This window comes from Watersipora subatra, chromosome 1 (assembly GCF_963576615.1).
Source record: "Watersipora subatra chromosome 1, tzWatSuba1.1, whole genome shotgun sequence".
Classification (NCBI taxonomy): domain Eukaryota; kingdom Metazoa; phylum Bryozoa; class Gymnolaemata; order Cheilostomatida; family Watersiporidae; genus Watersipora; species Watersipora subatra.
In genome coordinates, this window is record NC_088708.1 from 56378620 (window position 1) to 56391735 (window position 13116).

A 13116-nucleotide genomic window follows, 5' to 3' on the forward strand; every position below is an offset into this window, starting at 1 on the left:
TGTTATATGCCTAGTATCAAACCAAATTCTAAAAATAGTGAAACTGGTTTCAAATAGCTTGGTATTTGTACCAGTTTCACTCAGACATCAAAGACAACTAACATGTGCCTATTAGTCATCTTCAAATCAACCTGCTTTGTCTGGTTTACATACCCTGACATTTTGTGCAGTTTTATTGAGCTCTTCAAGCCTCTTCTTGGCCTCCACACCGATATTTATAATGTAAAGACTTGCAGATGCATTCTCTATCTCAGACTTGAGATCATCCGTATCATCGAGTAATGTGTGCACGCAACTGTCGCAAGATTCACATCCCTTTTCGGGAATAAGGACCCATCTGTTTTCACACCTGTCACATTTCTCACCGGTGACACCATCGAGACACTGGCAGATGCCAGTGGTTACAGAGCAACCAACAGCGCCATCTAGTTCACAAGCACAAGATTTGCAACCTTCTTTTGTAAAGTCCCAGTGTTGAGACAGACACGAATCACAGAGTTGCCCTGTCACTCCCGGCTGACACTCGCAAGCACCTGTACAAAGATATTGCAAATTCTGAACAAAACAGAGTAATAGACAGATTTAAAGGCTATCACAAAAAAAGCAACATTTAAGAAATGGCTCCTGAAGTTCAACGATAGCAAGACATCCACATAGAAACAATTGCATAAAAAAAGCTGCCCCAGTCAACAAGCAAGAGCATCTGAGAGTTAAAATCAATCTATGCAAGGCCGATACATTAAATAATATGTACTAAACTAAAATAAAACTCATAACTAAATTACCAAATTCTTTAGAAGCATGCTAGTATACTAGTTGTGAGATTCTCAAGTGAATAACAACGGAAAATGGTGCAACTACAATAATGGCAAAATGAGCTTGTGATAAGCAAATTCTCTTCTAATTTCTGGTTTGCTGCCTAAAACCTTCAAAGCATTGCTGCCAGCAAAAGACAGCATGTAAAATTAATAATTTATGACCCGGGAAAAACGGTGATAGGATCAAACCTCTACATACATGTATGAGGTCAATATGAGGTCAATTGGTTCAAGATCAACTTTGAATGTTAAAACTGCCAATGTTGGAAAAAATATTTTTCTAAAAATACACAGCAATTCGTTTACGTACGTTGTTCCACTGTTCTAAACTCTATGATAACTCCTTAATAAATGCTGCAAAAAATTGCATCAAAACGAATTAATTATGTAAAACAACATAAAGTCTAAAACATTGAAATATTGATCAATAAAAATATGTTTTATTTATATGTGACGCTCAAATGGAACTGCAAGTTTGATGGATGCATAGAGTTACAATAATACTCCATGGCTAAGGAAAGTTCAAATCAACTTAATTTATGAGCTATTTATAATTTTTTTATTTTTTGTACTCTATACTTTAAATTTGAAAAAACTTCAAACGTCAAGTTTTGGAAATTACTTTGAAAATGAAGTCAAATATTTACTGAAATTGCACATCATAAGTTGACGAATTCATACGTTGAGGTGATCGAAAGTACAGGTAAGTTAAGCAAGTAAAGGTAAGTGAATTAAAGCAAAGTAAAAGTAAGTAAAGATAAGTAAAGATAAGTAAAGGTAAGTAATGGTATGTTAGGTAATGGTACGTTAGGTAAAGGTAAGTGAAGTAAAGGTAAGTGAAGTAAAGGTAAGTGAAGTAAAGGTAAGTGAAGTAAAGGTAAGTGAAGTGAAGGTAAGTTAAGTGAAGGTAAGTGAAGTAAAGGTAAGTGAAGTAAAGGTAAGTGAAGTAAAGGTAAGTTAAGTGAAGGTAAGTTAAGTGAAGGTAAGTTAAGTGAAGGTAAGTTAAGTGAAGGTAAGTGAGGTAAAGGTAAGTTAAGGTAAGTGAAGTAAAGGTAAGTTAAGGTAAGTGAAGTAAAGGTAAGTGAAGTGAAGGTAAGTTAAGTGAAGGTAAGTTAAGTGAAGGTAAGTTAAGTGAAGGTAAGTTAAGTAAAGGTAAGTGAAGTAAAGGTAAGTGAAGTAAAGGTAAGTGAAGTAAAGGTAAGTGAAGTGAAGGTAAGTGAAGTGAAGGTAAGTTAAGTGAAGGTAAGTTAAGTGAAGGTAAGTGAAGTGAAGGTAAGTTAAGTGAAGGTAAGTGAAGTAAAGGTAAGTGAAGTAAAGGTAAGTGAAGTGAAGGTAAGTTAAGTGAAGGTAAGTTAAGTGAAGGTAAGTTAAGTGAAGGTAAGTGAAGTAAAGGTAAGTGAAGTAAAGGTAAGTGAAGTAAAGGTAAGTGAAGTGAAGGTAAGTTAAGTGAAGGTAAGTTAAGTGAAGGTAAGTTAAGTGAAGGTAAGTGAAGTAAAGGTAAGTGAAGTGAAGGTAAGTTAAGTGAAGGTAAGTTAAGTGAAGGTAAGTTAAGTGAAGGTAAGTGAAGTGAAGGTAAGTTAAGTGAAGGTAAGTTAAGTGAAGGTAAGTGAAGTGAAGGTAAGTTAAGTGAAGGTAAGTGAAGTAAAGGTAAGTGAAGTAAAGGTAAGTGAAGTAAAGGTAAGTGAAGTGAAGGTAAGTTAAGTGAAGGTAAGTTAAGTGAAGGTAAGTGAGGTAAAGGTAAGTTAAGGTAAGTGAAGTAAAGGTAAGTTAAGGTAAGTGAAGTAAAGGTAAGTAAAGTATAGGTAAGTAAAGTATAGGTACATGTAAGTAAAAGTAAGTAAAGGAGAGGTAAGTAGAGGTTTGATTTTATGTGAAATGAAGCATTAACCCTAAAAACTCAAATGTATTTTTATCTATAAATCAGAGTTCTATGGCAGCTTATCAAAACAAAACGTCTAGTATTATTATGTATAATGTAAGCTGTGTCAAACATTTCTTCCAATCACAACACAAACTTTACGTAGACTCAAGCTCATCCACACTCATGTAAATGTAAATATTACACAGAAAAAATATAGTAGCAAAGAAATATAAATTATTGCTAGCTTTCTGTTAATGAAAAAATCAATGCAGGTTAAAAAGCAATGAGACTCACCATTGACGATATCACACTGGGTGCTGTTGGAGGCAATGCTACAGTTGCAGGAAGTACAGCCATTGCCAGATAGAAAGCCCCAAGTGTCTGGGGCACACTGATCACACCTGTCGCCAACAACATTTGCTTTGCAGTTGCACTTTCCTGTATCTTTGTCACACGATTCTGACCCGATTTGATCACAGTCGCATTCTGCAAACAGCAAAAGTTAGTGGCGAGGGAACTTGGGTACAAGATACAAAACTATTTTACAACAGAAATCTCAGGCAAAAGAGAGCTATACGTCTAAAATTTTTGCATTCTCACAATTGACAGTCTTATTTGTTGTAAAATTATGAGTAAACTATAGAATGATTGATATTTAAACCATAACTGTCACGTACAACTTTTATCATATTTACTATGTAAATCAGACACACTGATTCCGATTTTGTACTCAAAATAAAGATTAGTCTAAAATTTGTGAAGTAATTTTAAAGCAGTAAGTTTCATAACAGCTAAGATTACAACTAAGTTATGCTTAGTTGTAATCTTAGCTGTTACCTTAGATTACAACTAAGCATGTAAATGACTTAGTTTTAAATGATTTAAAACTAAGTCATTTACATGCTTAGTTTTAAATCGTAAAACTAAGCATGTAAATGACTTTGAAAGTCAGTGGACCAATCTTTATTTTGAGTACAAAATCGGAATCAGTGTGACTGATTTACCTAGAAAATACGATAACAGTTGTACGTGACAGTTATGGTTTAAAACAAGAAACAGCCATACATACCTTGACAATCTTTCGCATCAATAGCATCACCCCAGTAAAAGTCACCGCACTGCTCACAGTTGTCACCCTGTGTGTTGTTTAGACACTTCTCACATCTGCCAGTTATGCTGTCACAGCTGTCTGGGTCTGAGGTATCAATATTACCATTACAGTTACATGGTAAGCAAGCACCACCACTTGTGTTACGTGGATCACCATAGTAACCTGGTCCGCAGCTGCAATGATAAACCATCAACTTAAAAATGCGGATATATTAGTTTGTAATCCATGCAGTGACGACTTTTATGAAATTAGTACACTTCAAGCCCAATAACAAGAGAGCCTAGACAACCAGAAAAAGTTTTAACTCTTACAGCAAATAGCTTATTGTTTAACTCGAAGCTTCTGAATTCTGACCCATCAACCCCTTGAATGAGAAGTTGGTGTTTTATTAGTAATTCTTCACAAGCTCTTACATAAAGATCTACGCAGATGTTGTTACCATTCATGAGCTCTTGAGTTATAATCTGATCTATGGGAAGCACCTGCTATGAACGGCTGGTGTCATCTGATAACTAAATATTTGTGCTGAGGGCAAATTTCTATAAGCATGTTTTTTTCTCAGACCAACTTACTGAAAGTGTCATAAATGAACTCTCTAATTATTGTCACAGCTACTAATATAATTTTTTCTACCTTGTCATCGAGTGTCACTAGACAACCATATACTGTACATTACTGTACATCGCTGTACATTCTCAGACCAACTTACTGAAAGTGTCATAAATGAACTCTCTAATTATTGTCACAGCTAGTAATATAATTTTTTTTAACTTGTCATCGAGTGTCACTAGGCAACCATATACTGTACATTACTATCTTTGTATGTTATGTTACTAACCTGCCACAATATGGAGGCATATATCCTGGCATGCAATCACACTGCATTGTCTGAATCTTATCTATTGGAGAGCGCACACAACTACTTGCAAAGTTATTTGATTCTATAGGCATGGGACAGGCACAGATTGTGCAATCCTCCAGTTCAGGTTCTCCAGTGTATCCAAACTTACAGAGCTCGCAGTGGTCACCTTCTGTGTTTCCTCGACATCCCTGTCGGCAGCATGCAGTAGGTCAGGTAAAAAAACTCAATGAGCTAATCATTATTGATCTGTAGACTCTACTCCCAAATTCACTTGACAAATATGATCATGCAATATGAAGAACTTTTTGAACAAGCTAATTGTCAGCTGTATCAACCATCTATTAATAAGTATACTAATCACACCGGCTAATATATCGGGTCAGCGCTCAGAAAACAGCAAACATTTACAGCTACCATTAAGGTGTGACAGCGAGCACGAAAGCTACATTAATGAATATGTATCGGAACATTTTTTTGCACAATAGTAAAGCACTACAACTAATTTTTGTACAACAAACAATTGTCTAAGAAGTCTTATTTTTACAATTAAATTATACACAGGCTAAATATGTTTATTTTTCAATCAATCGTTGTAGATTTTTTGACAAATGTTTAAAAGATAAACTTGGTAAAATGTTTGGTTGATCTATGTAAACTATTAGTGCATGTCATAAGAATAAAATTAAATATATTAGGCAGCAGCCAGCGAGTCATTATTCATTGTAAATCAAACTTACACTGCAGACTCCTGTCTCCTTGTCACAGGTCTCACTATGACCGTTACAAGCGCAAGGGATGCACACAAAGTCTCCCTGGTCACCAGTCTTTCTGTAGAACCCATCAGCACAGTCCTACGCATGGGTATAAGTAATGTGTAAAATCAGCCAGCCAGAAATTGACACACAAAAATATAGTCCAAAACAGCAGAGTTATGCACTCTCTTCTCAAATGTCTATGTAGAGGAAGTAACTTCAGCATTTGATTATTTGTCCAGCTCATGTTTTCAGAAGAGGAAGTTTAACAAAAAGTAAAAGAAATATTCTCCTATTATTATGCTATATTACTGAATGCATTCAAAGTATTCTAATATTCAAACTTTCTAATATTTCTAGTAAAAAAAAAGTGAAATAAAATCGGCAAGCAAAGTTTGACTCTAGTCTTTAGTGCATTACTTGTTGCCAGATAGACATCTGCATTCAAGGAAATTGATGGACAAAAACCAACATGAGTATCTTAAAAATATTAAAGGTAGGTTCCATGAGTCACATTCTAACAAGTAAGCTAAAAACTCCATAATCAGTGTGCATTGTAAAGTTCAAAGTAAATAAATGTGTTGTACCTCACAGGAAGTTCCTGCATAGTTGCTTGGGCAACTACACTGTTCTACACTGAGAGCGATATCCACTGGAAAGCTTTCACTGACTCCAGTCGAATTGCTGCTGATGTTGGTGTCAAGAGAGACAGCTGAGTCGAGGGAGACAGATGACAGGGTAACTTGAGGAATGTCGGAGTAATGGTTGGCTTTTATCAGCAACTCATCTATCTATTAAAGTGTTAGCATTTAATAGCATTAGAGTATTTAATGCGACCAAATTTATTTGGTTGACAAATATCATATAATGCTGCCCATAGTGTAAAAATCGGCAGCATAGCCAAGAGAGAGGTATTCTCACTAGAGAAAAGTAGTAGTGAAAAATTGTATTCTATTTTTAGACAGGGTTTTCTAGAAATGAAGACAACAAACAATAAATGCAAATGATATACATTGTGCTAACTAGTTGACCTTGAAATACAGTTTTGGTTTACTTATCATTTCAACCAATTTGTATTATAATTAAAGATGGTTGAAAGTTGTGCTATAACTTATAGCACAACTGATAGTGTCTTATATACTAAGGAAACTATTGGTTTTACTGCCGATAGTTTTCTTGGTATACAAGAGCCATTATTAAAATTTAAAATCAGTGTGAAACAGTGCAGACAGTGTCAAATTTATAAAATATATATATTATATTGGCAGTCCATCAAGTAAAGTGATAAATTAACAAAAACATTTGCCAGCATGTCGGGGTGTAAACAACCTAACCCATTCACGTGATGTTTTTACTTTCCTGACACCAAACAGGTGATTGTACACGCAATGTACACCTGACACCAAGCAGGTGACTGTACACGCAATGTACACCTGACACCAAACAGGTGATTGTACACGCAATGTACACCTGACACCAAACAGGTGATTGTACACGCAATGTACACCTGACACCAAACAGGTGATTGTACACGCAATGTACACACGACACCAAACAGGTGATTGTACACGCAATGTACACCTGACACCAAACAGGTGATTGTACACGCAATGTACACCTGACACCAAACAGGTGATTGTACACGCAATGTACACCTGACACCAAACAGGTGATTGTACACGCAATGTACTACTGACACCAAACAGGTGATTGTACATGCAATGTACTACTGACACCAAACAGGTGATTGTACATGCAATGTACTCCTAAAGTGAGAAGTACAGATAATTACAAATGAACTTACACAAAATTTCAGTAGATTTTATCAGAAAGTATCGATATTTTTTATCATTGGAGATCATGTTTAATGTTTGAGGCGATCTGACTGACAGGATGTTTCAAGATTAAAATTGGCAAAACTTCATCGCGATTAAATGACTGAGAAAAAAACGTGCATAATGACATCACTAGTTGTTATCGTTGCTATAGTTGATATCAGCTATTGCTTTCAAGTTGCAGCGTTACACATCTCTAACCTGTCGGTCTCTTTGCAACTGTAGACATTCATAATCGCACTTTAGCTTGATCTGAGCGTTTTAACCAGATTTAAGTTTTAACGATTTCAATCTTGAAACATCCTGACAATCAGGTTACCTCAAACACCAAAAACGATCGCGACTGATAGAAAAATACCGATTCTTTCTGATCAAATTTACTACAGTTTTGTGCAAATTCATTTTTAATTAAACAGAAAACGGGAAGGTGAGCGAGACTCACAGAGGACAGAGCTTTCATCATCTGCTCACGCGTAACGGTTTCTCCTGATTCGGCGTGTCGCCAAGAAGACTCTATGAGATCAACAGCGATCTCCTCGTCTAAAATAGGACTCATCAAGTAGACCATGGTAGTGCCTTTGCCAGTTATCTGAATTGCTGGGCCAGCTAGAACTTCCTTCGAAGGCCTATCATCTCGGCCAGCACCATCATTGCTCACTGTGAACTTTATCTGACCTCCATATGATGTTAACTACAATGCAAGTGTATAACTAGTTATATAAGTCAAAAAATACATGTTGCAAGTTTACACTAAAACAATTTTGCAGAAGATATAAAACAACAAAAAATAATCATGGTATACAACACAATGAAAAAAAGTAATAAATATGTATGCAAAAACCTCGTATTCCTAATCAATCATCAACCGTGATTTAATTAGAGTATGATAAGACTTTGCAGCAGGTGGGACCTAGAGTGTTTGTGCAATGGGACTAACTGATAAGGTCTTGCACAGTTTGGTTTTAAATGAAGAATAGGATAATGTTAAAGCCATGGACCTGTCAAAATAACTATTGAACCAAATGAATAGAAAAATGTTAATTCATGCATAACATTATAATTATGCTCAAAGGTGAATGAAGAATCAGTCTCAATGATGATAGGACTTGCAGCAGCTTGGACGGGAAAATGTGGACAACTCCGTTAAATCAGTGACATACCTTATTTCCAAGATAAGCTTCTGGGGCAACCCAGTACAAAGCTGTCTTCTGCACAGAATCATCCATGGCCAGGTCAGCAACAGCGAAATCTTTAGAGATGCTGATATTGGTCATATTACCGTCAATGTTCAGGGTCCAGTCAGACATGTTTAGTATCTACAATATAAATAGTTCATTACAATATTAGCTGTATCTAGAATACTTCGCAGTTGTGTTTCTTAAGATCAATAAAAAGCAAAGGACAAATCACTAAATAATAATACTATTAGCAGATAATTGTTATGAATATTAATAAAAATATGCTTTTTCATGTACAGCTGTACTTTGCAAGAATTCTTTTAATTAAAATCCAAGAGGTGTGTGAGTGGCAAATGACATAGACAGATTATTTAATTCAAGGTTAGTTACTAGAGTTGCCCCGATTTTAGTATCGGAATCGGTATCGGTGCCGATATGGGTGTCAAGTATCTGAATCGGTATCGGCCGATCTTTTCTTAAAAAATCTGAACCTTCCGATACTTTTTACAGATCAACCATTTAGCAGAAAACTGTATTTTAGCCTGCTCTACTAATAAAAAAATCATCAGCTGTAAGCTTCTTACTTTTACGTAATGAATTTCAGGCCTGCCACACAATTTATTTCATGTCTATAGCCTGATCAACACAGCGAAGGAAGCGTTTAGCCAGAACGTAAACAAAAAGTGTGGTATTTCCCAATTACAGCGATAGGATTTATTGCAGGCAATCACGAACAAAATAACAAAAATGGGAGACGAGAACGCAGTGTAATATTCCTATTTACTAGCAATACGAAAGTAATTTAAACAGTCGACGCAAAAAGTTATCTATTACTCTCTTGATCCTGACGATACAATGAATCGTTTGTATCGTACAAAAAATGGTAACCCTAGTGGCGTATCGGTATGTAGCCTGTCCTCCAACATCTGTGGCAAGTGAATCCCCCTTCAGTACGCTTGGCTACATTGATAATGATGGAAGAAAGAGATGTCTTACTGAGATAATTGAATCACTAACGGTAATTGAAAGAAACATTGATTTGCTCTAAACTTGTACAGGCACAGCAGTTCATCCAGCAATAGAAGAGGGACTTCGTTATCACAGATAGAACTGTACCACTAACAGAAATTACCTTTATTTACAAATTACAAGAAACATGGACTGTTTTGTTACTACATGCACGGTATGTCAGTACGTGAATATGTATATATATATTTTTCATAAATGCAAACAAATAAATGCAATAATATTTATGTTTTCTTTGCATTATGTTTGTATTTGCATAATAAAATGAACAATTATCTATGCAACACAAAAGATCTGAATCGGTATCTGAATCGGATTATTTTTCAATTAGGATCGGTATATCGGATCGGTATCTGAATCGGCTGGTGAATTTAGAATCGGGGCATCTCTATTAGTTACCTGGTTAGTTTGACCTGGCATTCGGTTAATATTTCATGCAATCTTTTCTATGCTAAATATTAGTTAAGTATTGAGGAAGTATTGAAGGAATATTTTAACACTAGGTTAACAATGTGTTAAAGATGAGCTACGTTAACTGCGCATTACCACTATACTAGCTCCTATCGAATGCCGATAAATGTTCTCCTTTCCACTAAGTTTTAATGTAATATGTTAATGCTATGCCTAAACACTTCTTTTATTTATACCCAACGTAACTGCAGCGAGACTAGCGGATCCCGTGTAAACTATTACAGGCAGGAAAGCATAATTGGCAGAGCATTATTAAAACCATAAACGCAATCATAAACCAAAGAAAGAAAACCAAAGTTTTGCTGTGATGTAAATCAGATGATCGTAAAGTTGCCATTTATTAACAATAATAAAATATCTTGCAAGCTTTTAAATATATTAAATAAATAATCCATATTAATAAGTCCCGCTTTATCATTGTGTGTCTGTAAGTTTGCTCAAACGCTATGGTTGAGCATATTTTTGGCTGACTTCGTCCAAACTTTACACATATATGCTCCGTGTCTTCTGACAGAATGCCAAAAGTATTTGGTTACTAAACTCGATCTGGTTTCCAAGAACGAGCCTCTAAAACACCCTCCTGCAGACTATCTGATTGATAATAAAAGGAATCATGGGCGCGAAATTTTTTTTCCCAAACAGGTTTACATACGGCAGTAAAATCTTGGCTCCTGATTGGTTTTAGTAATTGAGTTTTAGTAACCAAAACCTACATCATTACATTAGAAATCAATAGTTATAATTAGAAAGGAACACAAAATTCTAAATAATGTAATAAGAAATATGTTATCATTCAAAAAGTGCTGTTAAAACGTAAGAGGCGCTCACTTAAAACTCATTAATTTAAGCCATTTTTAATAAAATTTTGGAATTTTGTGTTCCTCTCTAATTATAACTATTGATTTTTAATGTAATGATGTAGGTTTTGATTACTAATACTCAATTACTAAAACCAATCAAGAGCCAAAATTTTACTGCCGTATGTAAACCTGTTTGGGAAAAGAAAATTCGCATCCTGGGCATTGCCTGACTTACCGCTAGTTCTCAGATAAGTAGTTTGGATTCGGTTGGCTTCCACAAATGCCCAACACAAAGTATATTTATAGATTAGAAATAACGTATTCATCGCAGTTTATTAATCCGCAAGTTTTCCCAAACAAAATAGCGAGACTCTATTTTATATCAAAAATTACAAACATTTTCAAATAAAAAGAAATCTACAATGCTTGGCAACAAACACTTGCGTGATTATTTATTCAAAGATAAAGTACTTCATCAAATTAATAGATCACAGAACTGCACCTACCTGAGATCTCAAAAGGCTTGACGACTGGCAGGTGGAAGTAATTCCAAAACAGAAGCACTTGGTGCAACCCTTTGTATTTCTTGTCTCAAGATTATAAGTGCCAGACTGGCATTCTCCGCAGGTGTCTCCTCCTGTGTTCGCCTTACAGCTACACACCGATGTATCCTGATTGCATACGATCTCAGTTGTGCCAGCCGGATCACAGTTACAGGCATCGCAAGAAGGATAATTCCAAAAGCCATTCATGCAACTGTCACACGTGCGTCCCCAAACATTAGGCTTACAATCACAATAACCAAGATCAGTGTCGCAGTTGAGGTTTCCATTCAAAACTCCGGCAAGTTTGCAGTTGCAGTCCATACAACCGATAATTGGATCATATCCAAAGGTTTGATTTGCGCATTGGTCACAGTTATCTCCCACAACCTTCTTTGGACATTCACAGTTGCCAGTGTCAGGGTTGCATGTAGCTGCTGGGCAGTCGCAAGCTGTAAGTACAAACAGACTAGTTGCTATCTGCAATCAATTTACAAACAGAAATATTTTTCAAATTATGCCATACAAAAATCTACAAACAAAAAAGATGGTAAAAGTTAGCCAATAAAATCAAATAAATAGTTTTTATCAATAATGTACATAATCAGACCTTAACAACAACTTAACTAATAGAGCTGTTCAAAAATATGAAGATTATAATGGTTGAAGAATGGATTCTCCAACACATGAAATACCATAGGTAACGTTAAAAGGTGCTATGAAAGTGCTATGAACATATTTGACATGCGTTTAAGACTGCTTTGTAATATCGTAATAAAATAGTTTAATTCAACAGAATATAATAATCAGATGTGAATAATGTAGCTAAAGACAATTGTGGTTGCTATAAATCTATAGTAACAAATACAAGGAGTCTTTTTACAAAACTTTGATGTATTTTTGGCAAATAATTTACTGCCACAAATAAAATGTGTCATCGCTTAAAGCAATCATCTAATAAATTCAAAATTTTGAGCTAAGCACGATCTTCTCTGACTACAAAAATTTATTTGGGAAAAAGAACAATCTTTATGAAGGAAATCCTGAAGTATAAAGAATCAGTGAAGAGGATTCCTTGCATACAGAAAGTGGAAAAACAAGACTCACCACAATTTTTTATACGGAAACTTACAGATAGTTCACTTACGTTTACAGTCTGGGAAACCCCAGTAGTTCTGAGCACAAGCGTTACAAGTACGTCCAATCACATTTGGTTTGCATCTGCATTGACCTCCAAACTCAGAACACTGGAAACTGTTACTCCCTTGTGCATCACATTCACATGGGAGGGCACCATTGTTGTAGTCAGTCGTCACCGAGAAGATAGATGAACGACAGAATGGAGTGATCTGCCCCTTCTCAGGACTACAATATTTAGGTAATTTATGTATGCAAGTTGTTTAGTACAATTATAGAAAATAACGAAACAAGAAAACCGTAAATCTGAGTATTGTATTATTTGTTTGTGTAAAGGAGTGCTTGATGAATTCAAATTTAAAGAATTGTCAGCTAATGTTCAAAGACAGTACTAAAAGTAGCTTATTGTTTAGTAAAGTATAATTTTTATAAACCAATTAACCTTATTTATTGAATACATAGTCCTCGTATAACAAGCAGGAGTGGTTTTGAGTTCTAATTGTATGCGACAAAGAGTGACAAAAGTTTTAGGTTTTCCATGGTTTCACCGATATTGTTTTATGGGAATGTTCTTCAGTGTTGTAAATTTATCACATTTTACCAAATCAAACATGGACTATAGAATTAAAAGTGTGGTAAATACTATTTTTCAGCATTTTGAAAAAATTATATCACTTAATATATAATATTTTATAAAGTGTTCTATAATAAGTAGAAGCTTAT

General features: G+C 35.2%; 1 protein-coding gene across 1 annotated transcript in view; it reads right to left on the reverse strand.

Annotated features, from left to right (window-relative positions):
* The window catches only part of LOC137389409 (laminin subunit alpha-like), a 67541-nt gene that overhangs the window by 27530 nt on the left and 26895 nt on the right, over window positions 1-13116 (reverse strand). The window contains exons 22-31 of the mRNA XM_068075496.1: window positions 12404-12621; window positions 11221-11708; window positions 8400-8555; window positions 7682-7930; window positions 5992-6195; window positions 5390-5503; window positions 4629-4840; window positions 3749-3963; window positions 2974-3165; window positions 154-533 (exon numbers count right to left, since the gene is read on the reverse strand). Of these exons, the coding sequence (XP_067931597.1) occupies window positions 154-533; window positions 2974-3165; window positions 3749-3963; window positions 4629-4840; window positions 5390-5503; window positions 5992-6195; window positions 7682-7930; window positions 8400-8555; window positions 11221-11708; window positions 12404-12621 (2428 nt within the window). The remainder of the gene's footprint in view (window positions 1-153; window positions 534-2973; window positions 3166-3748; window positions 3964-4628; window positions 4841-5389; window positions 5504-5991; window positions 6196-7681; window positions 7931-8399; window positions 8556-11220; window positions 11709-12403; window positions 12622-13116) is intronic.